This window comes from Anticarsia gemmatalis, chromosome 21, assembly GCF_050436995.1.
Source record: "Anticarsia gemmatalis isolate Benzon Research Colony breed Stoneville strain chromosome 21, ilAntGemm2 primary, whole genome shotgun sequence".
NCBI lineage: Eukaryota > Metazoa > Arthropoda > Insecta > Lepidoptera > Erebidae > Anticarsia > Anticarsia gemmatalis.
In genome coordinates this window covers 8582011-8602623 of record NC_134765.1, presented here as the reverse complement: position 1 = coordinate 8602623, position 20613 = coordinate 8582011, and the positions used below count along the sequence as shown (strand labels likewise).

General features: G+C 34.9%; 2 protein-coding genes across 2 annotated transcripts in view; one reads left to right on the top strand and one right to left on the bottom strand.

Annotated features, from left to right (window-relative positions):
* Positions 1-357: 357 nt before the first annotated feature.
* Positions 358-20613, top strand: part of LOC142982288 (uncharacterized) — a 78433-nt gene continuing 58177 nt past the window's right edge. Inside the window, exon 1 of the mRNA XM_076128713.1 lies at positions 358-750. The gene's annotated coding sequence lies outside the window, so the exon portion shown is untranslated. The remainder of the gene's footprint in view (positions 751-20613) is intronic.
* Positions 4532-5660, bottom strand: LOC142982154 (uncharacterized). The gene has a single exon (XM_076128512.1). The coding sequence runs from the start codon at positions 5279-5281 to the stop codon at positions 4532-4534; it is 750 nt and encodes a 249-aa protein (XP_075984627.1). The 5' UTR covers positions 5282-5660.

Here is a 20613-nt window from a genome sequence, read left to right as displayed (position 1 = left end):
GTGTATTTGTTCGATGTATGTGTTATATTTTACGTTCTACGATTACTTCAGAATTTGTTGAATGAGCTTTTGAATGAAGTTATCGAAGCCTCAGCAACTTCAGCTTTTTATTATCAACACATTTCTCAACACTCAACCTTAGAAACATTAATTGGAAATCTATTTACGGTAGTCAAATTACTTCCTAAATCCTTCCATATTTAGTAGAACCATAAAAATACCATAAGCACATAGCGAGTTACAACAGCACACTCCTAAGGTTACTTGCCCCGTGGACATCGACAAAAACCGTGCAGCCTGCGCGTGAGTGTGTGCGTGTCGCTGTGTACACACACACACGCACACATACAAGCCCGCATACCGAGCGGCGCGGGCGCAGGAGAAACCGTGTGCTTTGCATTCAACACTCAGTTGTAAAGCAACTTTTAGGGTCATCATACGCTTTATTGAAACCCTTTATAACTTAACACGTCAAATTATTTTGACATATTTAGTAAAACTATTGATAATTGTGTGGAAAAAGTAACAAAAGTGTTTGTGTGTACGAATCAAGAGTTGTTGTGGAGTGAGAATATTGTCGTCCGAGTTGAAACGTGTTACTGAAGTTGGTTTAATTAAGTTCTTGTTAAGTGCACCTAGTGTAGTGATAATGTGATTGATATGTAGTGCTATGAAAGGATTGCACTTATGAAAATGTGGAAGAACATATTCTACATCAAATCTGTGAGGAAAAAGGGGTCCCGTGAATAGGTGAGCCTCATTTGCATGATGCTAGTTTTAGTTTCGAGTTCCAAGTAAGATATTTTGCTTGGACTTTCATGGTTTGTTGTATTCTAAAGGCATAAATTAGCTGTTTAAATACTTCTTGGCATATTTGAAGCTATTGAATGTCTATTTTGTCTTGTGAGTCGTCGTGAATTTGTTAATAAGTTTGTATTACTGATGTCTAATAGCATTCTTGAGGAGATTCATATTCGTTTTTGAGAAGTTATCAGTGGTTGCTCTATGATAGCTATCGTCTACTAAAAATGGTTTCTTAAACTTATAAATAATGCCTTAATTAACATAGTAACGGAAGACTTTTTTATAAAAAAGATAAAATTATTATCACTCTACAACTCTAGTATTTTGTGACAGTAAAACAAAACATTATAATTTAGGTTAACGTAATTCTGTAGACATAGAAACAGTTTGACATGAACATTGAACAATTCTTATTCAATTTTAATATTAGAAAAAGTAGATAAAGTCTTCTTACACATTCCCTCATACAGTATGAATTGAGAATTGGTCACAGAACATTATAATTAAAGGAAAACGTTAAGAAAGGTCTTCCACCATTACGAAACGTATTTTCTAATAGCCAACTGTATACCAGCAATAGTAATGGCAAAAACTATAAAATAAAATAAAATAAAATAGCCTTTATTGCTGTTTCTTAACAAATAAACATTAAAATATTCTTGACATGCCTACTTCCTAAAATTAAACATTCTTTCTAACTAACTTGGTTGTTATCTATCGGCAACTGGTGTTTCTGTGGAACAGCTTGTCTGTTGACATAGGCCTCCTCTAAAGATTTCCACGCATCTCTGTCTCTAGCTAAACGAGTCCATACTGGACCAGCTATTTTCCGGATATCATCTTCCCATCTTATTGTTTGTCTGCCTCGATTTCTTTTGTTTCCCCTTGGATACCATTCTGTCACTATCTTTGTCCATTTGTCTCTATTTTCCCTTAGCATATGCCCAGTCCAACGCCATTTAAGCTGTCGGTAAGTCGTGTGTACATTTTTAAATTTCGTTTTCATTTTAATTTCCTGCAGTTTTACTCTATCTCTTCTTTTTATACCTAATATACTTCTTTCAATTGAATTTTGACAGACTTTTATTTTATGTTCTTGTAGTTCTGTTAATGCCCATGTCTGGCACCCGTAAAGTAAACATGGCATAATGCATATTTCGTACACTTTCTTTTTTGCTGACATTGGCATATCTTTATCCTTCATTATCTCTTTCAGAGACCAAAACCGTTTCCAGGTATTCATTATTCTTCGTTCTATTTCTTTTTCCATGCAATTATCTGTAGATATAAGTTGGCCCAGATATATATACTCCTTCACATATTCTATTTGTTCGTTATTTACTGTTATTTGTTCGTTGTTTACTGTTTGCTGGGCGTTCGTCATAATTTTAGTTTTAGTTAGGTTCATTGTCAGACCGGCCTTGGCGCTTTCATCAGATAGTTGCTGCAACATTAGTCCCAGCGTTTCGGCGTCTTCTGAGAACAAAACCAAATCATCTGCGAAGCGTAGATGGTTGAGATTCACGCCATTTATGTTGAGGCCGTTTTTAGTCCAGTTTAGATTCCTAAAGATCATCTCAAGCACCGCCGAAAATAATTTAGGCGATATAGGATCTCCTTGACGCACACCTCTTTCAATAGGAAACTCGTTGCCCGTAGATTCAAGTTTAACTTGTGCAGTGCTTGCTGTATAAACATTTTTAATTATTCTTATATATTTTGCTGGCACCCTTTGCCTTTCTAGAGCGTCCCATATATACTCATGCTCCAATGTATCGAACGCTTTATTAAAGTCCACAAACCCAATGTAATACGTTTTATTATATTCTCTATATTTCTGTAATATTTGTCTTAGAGTGTGTATGTGATCTATGGTCGAAAAATTACTACGAAAACCAGCTTGTTCCTTTGGTTGGTTTTCATCTAGTATATTAGTGATTCTTTGTAGAATGATTTTAGAAAATATTTTATAAATATTGGACATTAAACTGATCGGCCTGTAGTTTCCTATATCGCCTTTGTCTCCTTTCTTATGTAGCAGTATGATGGTCGATTTAGTCCAGTCTTCTGGGATGGTTTCCGTTTCAAGGATTTCATTGAATAGATCTGTTAGTCTTGGTGCTATCACTGGTAACGTTATTTTTAACAGTTCATTTGTGACCAAATCTGATCCAGGTGCTTTATCTAGTTTTTGTGTTTCAATTGATTTTATGGTTTCCTCCTTAAGGATTGTGTTTATCTCGTCCGTATCTGCCGAATTATATTCTTTTATTACTTGGTCACCTTTACGGCTTTGGTATAAATTTTGGTAGTATTCTGTAGCAATTTGTAGAATTTCTGGTCTTTTGCTGGTCTTTCCCCTGTTCTTATTTTTCATATTTGGAATCCAATCCTTTTTGTAACTCATTTCTTTTAGGGCCTTCTTTATTCCGCCTGTTTTTTCTATATGTTTCTTTAGTGTTGCAAACCTTTTTGCTTTCCGTTCTTTTCTTAGTTGTTCGCTTATCTTTTTGCTTAATTCTGCAATTTTTTGGACATTATTATTGTTGCTATGTTTTCTTTGTTGTATAAGTTCTTTCCGTTCTTGTAATAATTGCTTACTTCTAAATGATATCGCTGTCTTACTGGTCATATTTGCTTTTTTAGTTTGTGATTTTAGTTGTTTGAGCAATCGGGTGTATTTTTCTTGAGTCGATATACATTCTTTTTCCCTTCCTTGTAAAGATGTCTCAAGGTTATTTAGAAGTAAATCAGTGTTGCCAATACACTCGATGGCTCTCATATTATTGTGAAATTGTCTTGGTCTTTTAACACGTGTCCCTGATAGTTTAGCTCTAACCAATCTATGATCTGTGTTAAAATTAAAATTTCTTAAGATAGACAGGTCTTCAAAAACTTTTAAGTTGTTAGACATAACATAGTCGATCTCGTTTTTATGCCGGCCATTAGGAGATATCCATGTCCATTTCTTTGATGGTTTCTTTTTGTAAAAACTGTTTATAATGCTTAATTTATTTTCAATAGCAAAGGACACCAATCGTGAGCCGTTTTTACTTCTATTGCCCCATCCGTGATTTCCTACGGTATATTCTTCTCCCGTTTTCTGTGTGCCAATTTGTCCATTAAAATCTCCCATAACTATTAGGTTTTTTGATTCATTTGCAGCAGTTAATTGTAGGTCTGCGTAGAATTTTTCAATTTTTGATATGTCTTCTCTTCTATTGGATTCAGTTGGCGAATACGCCTGGATTATTGACCATATTCGGTCTTCTTCACCATCTACAGGTAATAGAATGTTGAGTAATGCGATCCGTTCTGAAATCCCTCTTAGTTCCTGTATGTTTTTGGCGAGGTTTCTTTTGATCATGAAGCCGACACCGTACAATCCAGGCGTCTCCCCAATATGGTAAAGTATGTATTTACCATGGTCTTCAATTCTTTCCCCTAATCTTCTCACTTCGCTAAGACCAATTATGTCCCATTTTATTTCATCCAATGCTAATTCCAATTCTTGTAGTTTTTCAGTGGTTCCTAGTGATCGACAGTTTAAAGTGGCGATATATATATCGTTATCGTTACGTTTCTTTTTCTGGTTGTTTATCTTTAGAGGGTCGTGGTCATTTTCCCCCACGAGGACCAGTCGGCTTGGGGGAGGTTGGTAGTTTCTGTATGTTTGGTTTTCTATATTTTTGTGTTGTTTTGTTTCCCGGTTGCCGATAGTTAATTGTTATTGCCTATTATCCGCCTTGGGGCACGAGAGAGAGTTGGATCTGCCTCTCATCACATCAAAGGCGTTGCGCCTATTTGTATGTGATGGCGTCCAGACTTGCTGTTTTTTAGTTTGTGTGTTATCACCCGGTGAATAAGCTTCTCCCCTTTTTCTTTTTTCGTTACTTGCATTATTTTCCTTTACTACGAGCTTATCGTACCTGAGATATGCAAAATTCCCTTTTATCCTTTCCTCTTTCAATTTTGTTTGTAACATTTTCCTCTTCTCCAATACTTCTTTAGAATAGTCTTCTGTTATATATATGTCTTTCAGATTTTTCCGAACTCTCAGTATCTCAGTTTTCTTCCATGAATTGACAAGAGAGAGCAAAACCGGTCTCGGTTTTCTGCCTGGGCTTTTCTTGCCGATGCGAAAAATTTGATTTATTTCAAAATCCCCAATATTTATATTTAAGTCTTTATTAAATATGTTCTTCACCACTTCTATTAATCCTGTCGTTGATTCTTCTTCCTCTTGTAATCCAAAAATAATAATGTTGTTTTTCTTCTTATCTCTTTTCATATATTCTATCTCTTTCTCAAGGCTTATTACTTTTTCCTTTAAATCTTTATTTTCTGCTATAATAGGCTTTATTTTTTCATCCATTTTTTCCATGACTGAATTAGTTATAGATTCCTTCAGTTCAAGCGTCTGTTTCTGCATTTCAATTTTCATTTTCTCAAACAAGATTTCGAATTGATCTTCCATGTTTAAGTTTTAATTTTTGCGTAAAATGAATCGCAGCGGTAGAAATTTTTCGTGTTGGCAACACCGACGCAATGAACGAATGATATCGATCCTGTCAAGTTGACTTGACAGTTGACAGTGTCTACTAATGTCACAATCAATTTCTAACCTCACTTCGGTAATCGTTGGTTTTTATAATCAGTTTTACTTTTTCTCACATTCACTTTAATTGCACTGTTAGTTAATATTTACACAAGTCCACTACACGTTAAGATTGTGTTTTCAACTATTTATCGTGTCCAACAGTTCGTAAATGATTTTTAATCACAATAAGTTGGAGGATCTGTACTACAACAATGTTTACGCTTCGAGCACCGGAACCGGAAAAAAAAAAAAAAAAAAAAAAAACTATACTTTATCCCAATTATAACCCAACTAGCTGATCAAATCAACAATTTATTATCAATATCTAACCATATATCCACTAGCCGTATCTTTCAAAGTCGGGACCACGCGAACCCGTAATAAACAACGATAATACCCATTAAATATATCCATTTTACTCCACAATCTGAAAATCTAAACTTACCGAACTTTATTAGGTACTACACTTGCGCAAGAGAGTATTAACCCTTTAAAATATAGCACCGTAACTAGGTCTCCTTTACTAGTAAATTGAACGTATAAATATTAAATATATACCAACTCTAAATATGGACAAAACGTAATAACAACCAATTCACAATAATCTTTTATCGAGATAACTTTAAACTTTAATGTCTAAAAAATAGAGCTGATTTTCTTTTGCTTGTAAGGAGTTAAGGGTCTTGGTATATAGAGGCGATTATAAAAGATTTGTGACTAAGAATTATTTGTACTGTAGTTGGAAAAGCGTTATTATTTCCTTGAAAGGTTGTAAAAGTATGACATAATATAACATTTTTGATTGGACATGTCTCTAAACAGTTTATTATATAAGTAGTACGATTTATCAGTTCATAAAAGGTTAATTATAGTTTATCTTTTATATACAATGGTTTAAGTACGGTTTGCGCAGTATGAGGTCGTACGTTGTTAATCTTTAGGTTATCTGCAAAAGTGCTTGTGGAAATGCTATAGGAAGTTCTACACCATTCATAGCACTCCTTAGATCTTGCGCTAACCGACTTCTATAAAATTTTCAACAGTATCTCTACAAAATACTTAAAAGTGTGACAAGATTTGTTTGAAAAATGTGTTGTCTACCAAAAACCGACTTGCCTCCGAACCTGTGTCTTCTGATTTTTATTCGAAAAACATCAAAAGATTACAATTTCGCCATCAGAAAACGGTTATATAATAACGGCACGAATAAAAATAACATTAACTTTTAACGGCGTTTTTTGGCGTTTGGCAGATAAGGGCCTATTTTGCTAATCTATACGATACTATGCTTACGATTTTCAAAATTCATACCAAATATTGTAGATGCTAAAGTTACTCAATCTGTCTTCTCTTCATGCTTAGCCTAAACTACTGTATTCATATAGATGAAATTTTTTTCAGTCAGTTTTAGTCCCGAGAGTTGGCAAAGGACATTTTTATAACGGAAATCCCACGAGAATAGAAACTAATATGTTACAAGCCTTAAATCTGTTTAAGCCTTAAAATTATCCATGTGGACGAAGTCAAGAGCTAGTTAAAAATAAATATACCCCCGTATAAGTACATAAAAATTACCGTGATACATTCGGATTACGATAGATTACATTCCACAGCGGGAAAACTACTTTTTCCTTCAACGTTTGACAGAAGAAAGCGAAGCACTCACATTGATTTCTTACCGAGTGCTTAGAAACGTAGTGTCGGGTGTAATTATGTTTTGCAGGCTCGTTAAGAGGTGCTCGTAGCCAGTTGGCCTCGGTAAATAATTAGTAAAGAAAGCAAAGGATGTTTTTATAAATTGAAAAGCCGCTTTAAAGCATTTGAGGTAGCGTTTCCATACACTGGCCTAAATGCGTTGTTGCCAATTTAAATGACAGACGTTACTAAGGTTAAATAAAGTAAAATAATTTTCGGATGGCTTGTAGATCGTTGATAGAGAAAATCAGCTAATGTGCTGTTTAAGTGGGTTATTCAATCAATATAATTATGTTAATGGACCTGGAAGGTCTTCAAATCCATATACATATCATATTTGTGAAGCAGCAGTATGCCCAAAGACAATCTTTTAAAAATTACCGCAGGCAATCGTTAAAACATATAAAAATAATGATTGTCATTAGCAGCGGGCTCGCCTCAAAATCAATTAAACCTTTTAAATTCCAATAGCTCTTTCAATTTGAAATGTGGAGCGAGAATTTATGTCAACGAATAGTGGCTCTGTAGCTCGCGTATGCTAGGGAAAGCTAATTTGTCAGTATCAATCAGCTAAGCCGGTTTTGTGGTCGCAACATGCAAAAACGACTTAAGTCACTGATTGAAACGTTCACTATTTGACATTTTAAATATTAGGTTTTGTTAAAGGAAGTAGCCTGCAGAGAGGACGCCAATAAATTGTATATTTTTTTGTTATTGAAATATATTATCGAACATATGTAACTTTACATTTTGGATATTTAAATCCTTTGCTTTTTCTGTCTGGTCCCATTTATAGCATTTTTATTGTTAGACCATACACGACGTAATAAGATGACCAAGGGTATTAACTAACTTCTTATTATCAGGCATTGAGCAGATATATGTAGCATTCTGCAACCAAATTCTGGTAAGTTCCACAAGGACCTATACAACGTAGATATCTATCACGGTACAAAGACTGGACTCCTGAATGTTCGCAAAAGAAAAAAGTAACCGGCACAGGCAGGCGGTCTCAATTTTAGGAAATATGACGCATCAGCTGTTTTGTATTTCAGACGAGTTTTGACTTCCAAACATATGAATAATGTGCTCGCACAATGGAGCCGAAATATCAAAAATTTTGTAACAATTCAAGGACGTGGGAAGCCGGCGCTAAATTAAACAATGTGGGTATTCAAATTACTACAATGTATATTTACAAGACTGGTTTAATGCCTGCAATTTTGGTCCAAGAATTTAGTCATTTGCATTGGAAAGAAGATAGATAGTGGGAAAACCTGTTGCCTCCCGCGGCAGAGGGTTGAGTTTGTATCCTTTTTAATTTATTTTTAAAGCTTATTGTGTGGTGATTAATTGCGTTGGCAACACAGTGCCCGACAGACGGGGAGCGAATTAGCGCTACTTGTTATTTGCGAGCTAATTAAAACATACATTAATTTTATGAATATTAAAAACCGTGTTATGAATGCTAGAAGCCTTCAATTTGTTCTTGATTGACGTTCTTGATTACTGTACATTGTTTTCTCCTTTAGGTTACAGTGATTAACACGATACGTCAAAGCAGCAATGTACCGAATAGTAACCACAAATTTCAGGGACACCATTTTTTTAGTGAGATATTTGATACTCATGCAGATTGATTATATTGACTCAGGGCCTAAGGTCTCTCTCATTTCAAAACAAAATTGTCCAGTAGGATGGAGAAGGTTAGTAACGAATCTTTTCTATGAAATTTTCTAAGTATATCAGTTTGACCTTTCCACGGACTGATTATCAGAACTCAAATAGCATTACTGTGTTTGAACAACAAACAGAGAGAGTACATCAGTCGTCGATATTCGTGAGTCCTACTATCAGATGGCAACAATACAAAGATAAATCTATCGTCTAATCAATACTGAGAGATCGTATCCCCGGCTCGTTCCCACGAAAACGATCCGCCGTGATTTGCGAAATGATACCAGCGAAATGTAGGGTGAAGCGAACTGTTCACGGCAACGGTTTATTACGAGATTGAGTTATTGAACTACTAACAATGTGCTTTTTTTAAGGCATCTCCCGCATTAAGAATTGTAGACACAAAGTAAGTACAAACTTGAAACAATTATTTGCGGATCGCACTTAAAAATACACTAACATTCAGATCATGGATAATTAATACCTAAATTTGTTAGATGACTCAGTATACTTAGGAGGTATTGAAATAATATAATTAAACTAAACATTTAGAAGAACCATCGCTTAAATATACTAAACAAAAGCTGCTTGGTTTAAATAACTTTGCTCACGTACTAGTTAAATGTACTTTATAAATTAAATTCTAGAAAAATACGCAAGACATCATGATTTTTTATATCAGAGCGGAACTTTCTTACACATTTTCACTAAACTAGTTTGTATTAAAGCAATTATCGTATAACACATTAATATCAAGCGTTAACCAGTAGCACTTATAAATGGTTTCACATTAATCCCTTAATGGCTGGAAATTATACTAATTAAATAATGCCAGGTTGATCGGTTAATGCCGATAATTGTATGTTTTACCTTACAGGGCTTTGGCATACCATATTTATAATTTTTATGTTTTGTTTGATTTTTGTTTTATTTTAAAATATCTTTGTTTTAAATTTAACTAGTTATAAATTAGACAATAGTGTTTAGTTTAAATTCAGATTTTTCAATGTTATAAAGTTTTTCTTGTCATTTTTATGTTTTTAAACTAATTTTGACAAACAATTACCTTATCTTTTAATTTGTTATTGGACAACACACAAAATTAGAAACCGCATTATAATGGATCGTTTAGGAGCTACGATGCCACACACAGACACCTACTCCACTATCCCTTTGGCGCGATAAAAATGAATAATTGAAATGTTTTAAACAACTTATCAAATCATCAATTTTCTTGCACCACGGGCGTATTTCATCGCTGCTGCAAGAAAATTAATTCTCTTGTAATGCCGGTATTATACGGTTGATCTGAATGCAAAACTCGAGGATTGATGGCTTCTAATAAGTACGTATGTCTTGCTCTATGGCAATAGAACTTGTACTGCAATTAGTTGTTTATTGCAACGCTTAATCAGCCTTGTTAGGTATAACAAGAAAGGAGGACTGCGACGTCATTAGAGATCGCAATGATGCTCTACATAGATTTTTAATTAGATTCTTAATTGGTGTGAAAGATGCTCTATTTGTCAATGTTTCTTGCGGTAAATAAAGATAAGATCTTACTGCAAATCATTTCGATGCGTGTTGAAAGTCATTTTCAATCCAGCTGCATCTAAAATAATGATTTAGGGGTACTTTGTAAACAAGTAAACTGAGCAAAGGAGATAAAAATAATCACATATTATCTGTTGTCCTGATTCGAACTCCGATTCGACATCATCAGTCTAGCTTTTCTTCGAACTATGTAGGAGTCGGCTTCCAGTCTTACCGGATACAGCTGAATACTATTATATTACATGGAGCGACAGCCTATCGGACCTCCATAACCCAGTAACCTGGGTTAAAAAACGACACCCCTCGGTAAGACTGGTTATCAGACTTTTAAGCTTCTGACTACTGTTTGACTGTCAAAGAGCTCCGAAACCGACCAAATTACGCTGGCTGTTGTTATTTACCACGTACCCTGATCACACCTTGTAATAACGATTCAGTAACAATTTCAGTAAATACACTACGCTCTCAAAGTATGCAGTCAAATATTTTGAAGATATTAATACCGTTTTCGAGAATTCTTACTTTATTTCCTTATACATAATTGCTACAATCTCGGGTACGAAACAGCAACTACTGTCAACAAAAGTGTCAATATTTCCCCGCATCCAATTTAACTCTTATCGCTTAAAGTACATTAGTAAAGGCACACTTAATACACGAAATAACTCCGTGAAAACCTGACGAGTCGACCGTCACATTAAAAATAACAGGAATCCACATTATCTCATTATGCAGAACATAAAAGCAATGGAGGGGCCGTAACGACGTAATTTAATATTTTACGACGGCTTATGTAAATATGTCAAATATTGAATGCTTAGATAAATGGTTTAGTACTTATATAAGCTTTGAATTATTGTTATAAGTGTGGGAAATGCTATGTTGCTGAGGTCATAGGTGGATTACGAATTGTATTTATTGGTCGTACCGTTTGTTTATTGCGTGGAGATCAATATCTAAATGTTTAAAGATATAAAATTAAACTGAATATATAAAATGGTCGTTTTATTGATGGATTAGAGTATAAGGTTGTGTCGCAATGGTTAAAGCGACTTTAGATTTTTCTGGAATGTAAGCCGTTGCCATAGCAACGAGGTACGCTGACGTGAACTCGCTGCTAGCAGCATGTATTTAAAATGACACAATACTCGTATGAATACAAGTTTTACTTTGACTCTCTTACGTCTGTTCCCGAAATTTTTGAAATTTACTGAGATTTTTATACAGTTGTCAAAAATAAGTAGATAAAGAAGAGAAGGAAGGGAAAGATTTTTGTGAACCTAAAATTTTCTGAGGCCGATGTAACCTGGACGAAGCCGGAGTTGCCCGCTAGTCTTATTATACTATCATTCGTCTTCCCCTTTATTATCCTTAAAGAAATTTAATCGAATGTTTAATGGCGATATAATAAATTTAACAGTAATTTGATATCGGCTTTAGGTCTTTAAAATCGATATGTTTCGTAAAGCCGAGTGTAGGTCGATCGCGTAGGATAATTGAACGAGAGGAAACTGTTGATGTCAATACATCTTCGAGTATGAGTCATAGAAACTTTATCACTTGCTGAAATTTGTATAAAATCTAGTAAACGAGCTGTTTATTTTTTCGTACTGACGAAAAAATATTGAGTGTTTTAACATATTTTTATAGAAAAGAGGAGATATAAAAACTTAATTAACTTTTAATAAATCTAAGGATTCAAATCGACAAATTTGTGTAAGGTAAGTAATATTTAAGTGATATTTTAAATCTATTTTCACAAAATGACAAATAAGCTAACTAGCTAGATAGAAGCTAGTTAGCATAGTGAGTTACATGACATATTCATGAAAATCGATTTAGCAATTTATCTAACAGCATTTATAACAGGAATAGACTTACCTACAAGAAGATTACTGGCATTAAAATATAAAGCATGAATTTTAATTAACCAATTTACATCATCGATGAAGCGATTGCAAAGATTAAGAAAAGTGCCATCTACCGGCGCCTATTACGAAACTATGGGAAGCCGAGGCTGGAATTACTTTAAGCTCTCATCTTAGCCCATTATGGGTTTAAAGCCTTTGGTCTAGTTGATACTTAGGCACAGTTATGATCGTCGGGAGTGATGCTGGGGGCATTATTTGGAATTGGTCGCCGCTTCTGGTCCCATGATTGAGTGATTTGGCTCATTGTGGTTATGGGTAGTGGGTACAAACCTTGTGAAGTAACGAATGCATTATTGTAATGGGTTAACATTGCAGTCTTTACAATGTCGTCTTAAGTGAATAGCAGTTCTACAGTTCAAAAATATAGGCATAGAATGACGGCATTTTCCATTTTTTTTATGAAATACAAATATACCATTCAAATGAATGTTTTCATACTAAAATCAGGAAATAAAAATTATTGGGCAGAGAATCTATACTAATATTATAAAGCTGAAGAGTTTGTTTGTTTGTTTGTTTGTTTGTTTGTTTGAACGCGCTAATCTCAGGAACTACTGGTCCGATTTGAAAAATTCTTTCAGTGTTAGATAGTCCATTTATCGAGGAAGGTTATAGGCTATATATCATCGCGCTACTACCAATAGGAGCAGAGTACCAGTGAAAAATGTTACAAAAACGGGGAAAATTTTTAACGCTTATGTAACGCAAGCGAAGTTGCGCGGGTCAGCTAGTAACATAATAAGCCGTTATAAGCTGTAGCGCGTTTCTCAACACCATCGACTACCGACAACCGGCTAGCTATCGTTAAACTTTGCATGAAAATCTGATCAGCGCCTTAGGAACTATTTTTGTAGTACATTTTAAATGACGAACTCTCAATACTCCATAATATCGATTACTTTTCCTTAAAAAAAAAAAGCCAATGAATTCGTTATTAAAAGCGAAGTGCTAAAAAGTCACAACTACATTCTCCCTAAACCTTTTCATTATACTATAACCCTATTGTATTCATACTCATACAAAATAAAGCGAGAATATAAAACAAAACATCGCAATGAGAGCCATTGTTAAGGAGTGGCAGTAGTTATCCAATTGTCCTAGTAATTGGGGAGGCGGCTATTCAAACTTCAAAATCCGTTAAATAACTTCGAGAAAGGCTTCGTTTCCGACAGCTGGATAGAAACATCGGCGTGTGTACACTTTTACACTAATTGGGTGTTCTGTTTACTCTAGTTTGATTTTATTTAAATAATTACTGCGTAGCGTGTGTGATTTTTTTTTAAAGACAACTTCCGCATTAAGAATTTCTCTTGTGTCTCGGGGACTTTTACAAACATACAAGCAACGGACACAAAGTACAACCAGATCCAAAATTTGTCAACAAACACTTGTCCCGTGTGGGAATCGAACCCACTACCTCCCGACGCAATGGCAGCAGCGTGGTGCCCTAAACCACTGCGTCACTGAGGCAGAGAGAACGAATTTGAAAGAAACAAAAGAAGTTTGGAATAAATATATTTCTCCAGTTCTCTGTGCATCCGTAGCGCAATTTTTTAGAGTAGGTACTGTCGGGTATCGAGAGTTTGACATTCAAAATGTACTGCCAAAATAGTTCTTACGGAGCCCGGTAGAGGCGCTGATAAGATTTGCGTAAAATTTCTTGATAGCTAGACGGTTATCGGTAGTCAATAGTAGTAGAGAATCTAGCTACAGTATGCGTTAAGTACGTATGTTGTTATAAAATCAGCAGTTGGCCGAAAAATTTGACTTAATATAGAAAAACGCCTAATATAATGGAGTTAGAACTGTGACTCAAGTGCCATTATGCAAAGTGAATGTGATTTTTATCTGTAGGGTCGTCAATACATTTCTTATCTTTATTATTTTGCCTTGAACAAAGATATGGATATAAAGTTGTGGTAGTTTTACTTTACCCGTTAAGTTACTTTATCCACCGACCGGTAGATGAACCTCCGGGCACGTATACATGTGAAATACTAATACAATAAAATAATTCTATAACCCGTGCTTCTCTGGTACATAGGTAAGTTATAATACTGCTAAGTTTCATCAAAATCCGTTCAGTAGTTTTGGCGTGGCTGAGTAACAGATATCCATTAAAAAATCTTAATATTTACCTTAGTAAGATGGATTCTTCATCCAATTATTGGCATTCTTTCGGAAAAAGACTTTTCAGTAACTTTCAAATCAATTGTGTTTTAGTGGTGTGTTCCTTATGTGTAAAGCCATAAGGTCGTATTTAGCTAAACTAATATATTGAAATGCAGTGGAAGTAACACTTTCCGTACAACATTCCCATGATAGCAAAAATATAACTAGTAGTATAAATCAATGAATACACGTAAAAACCTAATTATAAGAGACAATGCAAAATACAATACATAATTGATACAGGAAATATTTCCATCTCAAGGAAATGTTTGACAAAGAAATAGAGAAATACTCGTTATACAAAAGTTCTTATCATAGAAACTTAGTAATTAATGTAATAGTCATTTCCCGTGGCAAGCCATCAATAACTATTAGGCTATACGCACACAGACGGGTTACGCGCATGCATATGCTGGTGTATATGTTACTGTAAAAGCCCAAACGGTGGTAAATCCTTAGATTTTCCGGTATAACCTAAGATTTACCAACTCGCAATGGTAAAAGTCCGAACAATTCTTTTATTTCGAACTTTTACCTGTATTCACTTGATGATGTTGAGATGTGGCCGGAGCCCCGCTTCGCGGGGCTCCTCCTTCTGGGTGGTTAAAAAAAAATAACCACGAAGGCTAAGGTAGGAGCTTCGCTTCGCTCGCTCCCACCTTAGCCTTCTAACCTAACCTACCCATGTCGCTTTGCCCAAAACTCTTTCTTTATAACTATGTCACAGTATATAATTATACCGTGAAATAGTTATAAACATAGTTATGAAGGAGGATTTTTTTATATATCGTAACATAGTTTTTAAACTCTGGCTTGTTCGGACTTTTACCAATGAGAGTTGGTAAATCTTAGGTTTTACCGGAAAATCTTAGGATTTGCCACAGTTCGGGCTGTTACAGTAACATATACACTGCATATGCTGGCGCAAAACTTACCTACGAGCAAGATGACGTCAGCGTCTAGACGTGGGATATATTTGCATATGGATTTAGGTAAACAAATTGCGAAGAAAGAGTAAAATATGTGTGAGAGACAGTAGTTTGTGAACTGAAGAATTTTTTTTCATATAACTGCCTCATCATCCTTCCTTGACACTTATAGCCAGTTGCGCTCACCTGTCGGTAACGGCCCATCTGTGTGTTAAGCAACCCTTAGCGCCACTACTTTATACATGGGTGACCGCATAGTGTTATTTGAGTTTAGCGTCTCCGTGCTTTGGCGAGCATGTAGAAAGTCGGTCCCAGTTATTGTCTATTAAGATAACAATCTTTAAGCCATGGACAGGCCTTTCGGGTTGCTTTTACACTAGATTTGACATTAATCATACAATAAAATGAAAAGAAACTCCTTCGCAGGTAATCTTCACTACTGAAATACGCCGCCCATCCCAGTATACGTTTATCCTATCGCCATTACATTGAAACCGAATCACTTTCTCTATAATATCGCTGCTATATTTAGTTGCAAGTTGTTTACTGGCTCCAGATACCCGTTGCTTAATCACTGGCTTGCACTTAAATGGTTAATTATTGTATACTAGTAATAGGCTTTGTTTTCTCTTTCTAATAGACATTAAGTATTAGGTTAGGACTTTGCATACGGGAAGATTATGAAGTTATTTGGTAATGTAAGCTAACAAAAAAAAAATACAGCTTTGAATAATTTACAGACGCTCTAATTTGAAGCCAGTTAGATTGGAATAAATAATAATTGTTCCAAGTGGGAATCGAACCCACAACCTGCCGACGCATTGGTATCGGCGTGGCGACCTTAACCACTGCGCCACGAAAAATCTTCTAAAAGTGCCAGATTAGCGTTTTTATAAGTAAATTGATGTTATTTGCACATTACCATATACCGGCTTACTATTTAAAAATGTTAGGAATGCCGCAAAAACAATAAAACGGCCACATTATCGTTTCCTAATTCAAATTCAAATTCAAATGTCTTTATTGCTAAAATTGTGGTAATACAATAAATGTGATCTTATAAGTAGGAAGTACAGCACAATTTACCTCATAAGGCATGCAATAGCTTATAATTATAATTTTTTAGGTGTAAACTTATCCTATGCACTCTTAATCTAATGTTATCTATCAAGTAACAATACAATATCAATCGTGTTTATACATTTTTATTAGTAGTATACTCATGTTATATTTGTCTCATAGAACTCGTTGAGGTTATAGAAGCAATGGTTAAGTAATATATTTTTCAGGGCTTTCTTGAAACACAATAGATTTAATTGCCTAATACTGTTTGGAAGATGATTGTAGATTTTGATGCAGGAAAAGTACATATTTCTCTTATATATTTCATTATTTGCTTGTGGTAATGCCTTTCTAAAGCATTCATTTCCTTTATAGGTTTGTGTATAACGATCTCAAAGTATATTTTCTCCATTTAGGCCCCTTTGTGTTGCGAAAAACACATTAGCGGAATGTATTTATGGATATTTAGATGTTTTAAAGTGTGACCTTAGATTAACGGCAATTTTCATATGGGGTCAACAGAAGATATGTGTTGCCAAGCTACTTCAATACAATTGCCGCGCTAGAAACTCAGTAGACGCTGTGCAGGGGAAACTAGGAAGACCGATCCACCAATTGGGAATTGAAACCCAATAGACTTCGCTGTTGAGACCTGCAAATTTTTGAAAGCGAATCCTATAAAAAAATCTCTAAGATGTAGAGAAAATTTTCAAGTGGTTTAGCGGCAATTATAGCAGTCTGTGACTGACTTTAATATTTATATTATAGTTTACTATGTTTGATTGACTACCTATCAACTTCATGAAGGTATGTAGGTAATAAGTCTACTTTTTTGTTGAAACTACGTAAAGTCAAAATTACGATAATGTTTTAAAAGGGTACGACATATGTAGGTATTTTAGTAATCTTATTTTTCTTGAAACTCAAATTCCAAAGAAAAGAAAGTGCGTATTTTTAAGATAAAGAAAGAAAGTAGGAAGTCGTTAATTAGTAAATAAATAATTGAATCTTAATTAAGTTGTTAATTTATTCTTAAGTAGACATTAATTTATGAAATAAACGCTTCAGATAGCCTTTCGATATCCTTAATTACTTGACGATCAGCATTTTTTAGAAAAGTCTAGGTCAATATAGAATTCTACCATATTGCAGAATCTCTTCATAAACAGCTCAGCAATTATCAGTAATAGACTAACAAACAGTTATTTTTCGTATAAACAACTTTTATACGTATTGCAACCAAGGCTAAGCTATCAATAAATGAAGGGTCTATTAAGGGAACCGCTAGAAACTTATAAAATTGTAGTACAAAGCGGAACATAAAATATACAGTAAGCAAATGGAATGGTCAGTCATTCTCAGTATATGAGTATACTATATACTTGTATACTTGTGCTTGTACCGTGAGAGGTTAGATTGGTGTCAACCTCCATGCGAATATTCACGACTGACGGGAAAAAATACTAAGGTTCCGTAGGAAATAAACACAATAGAGAAGACGACCTGTTTTAATTTTCTTGTCCGTCTGGTTGTAGTGTCGCATCACGTTCTACTACATTTTCTACTATAATGTGACCGCTGTGTTAAACAGATCAAATTTATTTTTATTTGTCTGCTTTAAAAGTCCCTGCGCCACAAGAGCAATTCTTAGTACGGGAGTACTAAGAACTGCTCTTGTGTCGCGGGGACTTTTACAAACACGCAAACAACGGACACAAAGTATTTGCAGATCGCACAAATAATTGTTCCATGTGGAAATCGAACGCACGGCGTCGCGACGCAATACGACGTGGCGACCTAAACAACTACGCGATAGTCGAAGTCAAATTGTACTAAGGCCTGTTCCTCTCTAAGTAACTTATCATATGTATAGAGAATAAGTGATACTATTAGATACGAATCTGAATACAAAATGGGTAATCATTTGCCACGTGGAACCCTAAAAACAAGTTATAAATCACAGAGCGGACATATAAAAATGTCCACGCTATTGCTTTTACGGAACTGGATAGGTGAAGGAACTTGATTATGTACTGACGGACAAAATATTCGGATAGTTAGGATTTTAAAAGCGTCTCTTGTCGTAATATTTTATGTTTCTTTTCAGAGAATCAGATTTTAACACTTTTGAACACTGCTAACAACTTAATTTTTTAAAATACTTCAAATTTTATTCCGTTATTCAACTTTATGAATATAAAATTTCATTCAAATCTGTTCTATTAACTGAATAAGATTTTGCCGAATCATGATATATTCTAACACTTATAATATCTAGCATATAGGCGAAATAAACAGGCTAATACATAAAATAAACAATTTTAGCTAAGTATTAATAGTGAAATCTAAATTATGATTAACAAAATAAAACAAAGTACACACTCCACACTTCAATTAACAGCGAACAATAAAGCAGACAATAAAACGACTTTTACAGCAAAATTAAATATAAAATGTTTATAACCACAATCTTAATGTCTTTATAGACGGTTGGTGTTATAATTTGTCCCGCAGTGTAAAGTCTCTGGCACAGGTTTGCGCACAAAGTGGCCATTTTAAATTTTATGTTACAATTTCATCAGACGCGTTTATTTAGTATTCCGAGCTTGTTATTATCATGCCTCCGTTTAAAACAAAGTTGTATGTAGAATTATTTAAAACTGTAAGTTTTTATTATTTCCTTCACATGGTTTTCGTGATTTGTGGAAAATATATAGAATAAACCTAAACTGACACGCGCGTCTCCGCTTGTTAAAAACGTAGGTCATGTTTCATTATCTCCATACTGAGTTTTTTCAAAATCGGTCGAGCAGTTTAGCCGTGAAAGCGTGACAGACGGACTTCCGCAATTACTAATGATGTGTATCTCTTACCTAATCCATACCAATATTATAAATGCGAAAGTAACTCTGTCTGTCTGTCTGTCTGTCTGTCTGTCTGTCTGCTACTCAATCACGCCTAAACTACTGAACCAATTTGCATGAAATTTGGTATGGAGATATTTTGATACCCGAGAAAGGATATAGGCTACTTTTTACCCCGGGAAAATGACGCATTTCCCGGGAAAACTCAGATGGCGACATTGAATTACCAAAATTCCGTTGTCATGGCAACTGTTTTAATGGCGGATATGCCTTAGCACAACTTCGTTATATTAAGAGATATAAATAATTTTGATAATATTTTTCGTGAAAAAAAAAAGCTTTTTTTATATCATCACGCTACCACCAATAGGAGCAGAGTAACAGTCAAAAGTGTTACAAAAACGTGGAAAATTCTGACCCATTCTCTCTTATGGGACGCAAGCGAAGTTGCGCGGGTCAGCTAGTATATTTATAGGTTCACCTTTACCGAAATAAAATAATAGATACCAAGTACAAAATAATAGATACCAAGTACAACTAGACGCGAAACGTTATGCCTTACACAAATACATTAGTCTGAAAATCGAACCCACGATATTTTTGCAAAGTTACGACCGTCTTAAATACTACGTCACAAGTCGTTATTAATCATAATAATGAATCCTTGTTGCAATAAAGTGTTTAATCAAATAGATTCGAACCTGCTACATTGTACATAGATATCGCGCGGGTATTAGTCAAGCGGCTGGTATGTGACCCCGGGTCGGAACATTCTAGTCAATTTACAGCGCTCGGTAGCCCGTTGTTATTACGATTATAGACAGACAGATAATAATGGAAACTAGGAGATAAAATACCAGTTAGGTATGTATGTCTGAATATAGCTACAAGTCGTGGCGCGGAAATAAAAAAATTAACACAGAACACTACATTAATAGATACAATAACAAGATGTATGGATATGAATAAGGCAAGGGAAGTTTGTAAGGATCGTATCAAGTAGCGTTACCTATGTCTGCCTACCCCTATGAGAAAAAGGCGCGATGTTATGTTTGTATGTATGTATAAAATAATAAACATGACTTTGGAGATAAATGAGGAACCAAATGCGTGCCAGTTAACTTTACGTCTCTGAATATAGCGACAAGTTGTTGCGTAGACGGAGAAGAAAAGATACCAGAGAAAGATTTGTCGTTGCTAACGTCATCAAGTCTCCGTTACCGGTAATCCTCCCTAACGTCTCTCGTTTTTATTTCTCGCTTTCTATGCAGGAACTTGCAGCTTTGTTCAGATATACTTAGTAGCGTACTGAATTTAGAGACCTA

Bases quoted from the DNA above. Each gene is read 5' to 3' on its own strand.
- LOC142982154 (XM_076128512.1), bottom strand. From the start codon at position 5,281: ATGGAAGATCAATTCGAAATCTTGTTTGAGAAAATGAAAATTGAAATG.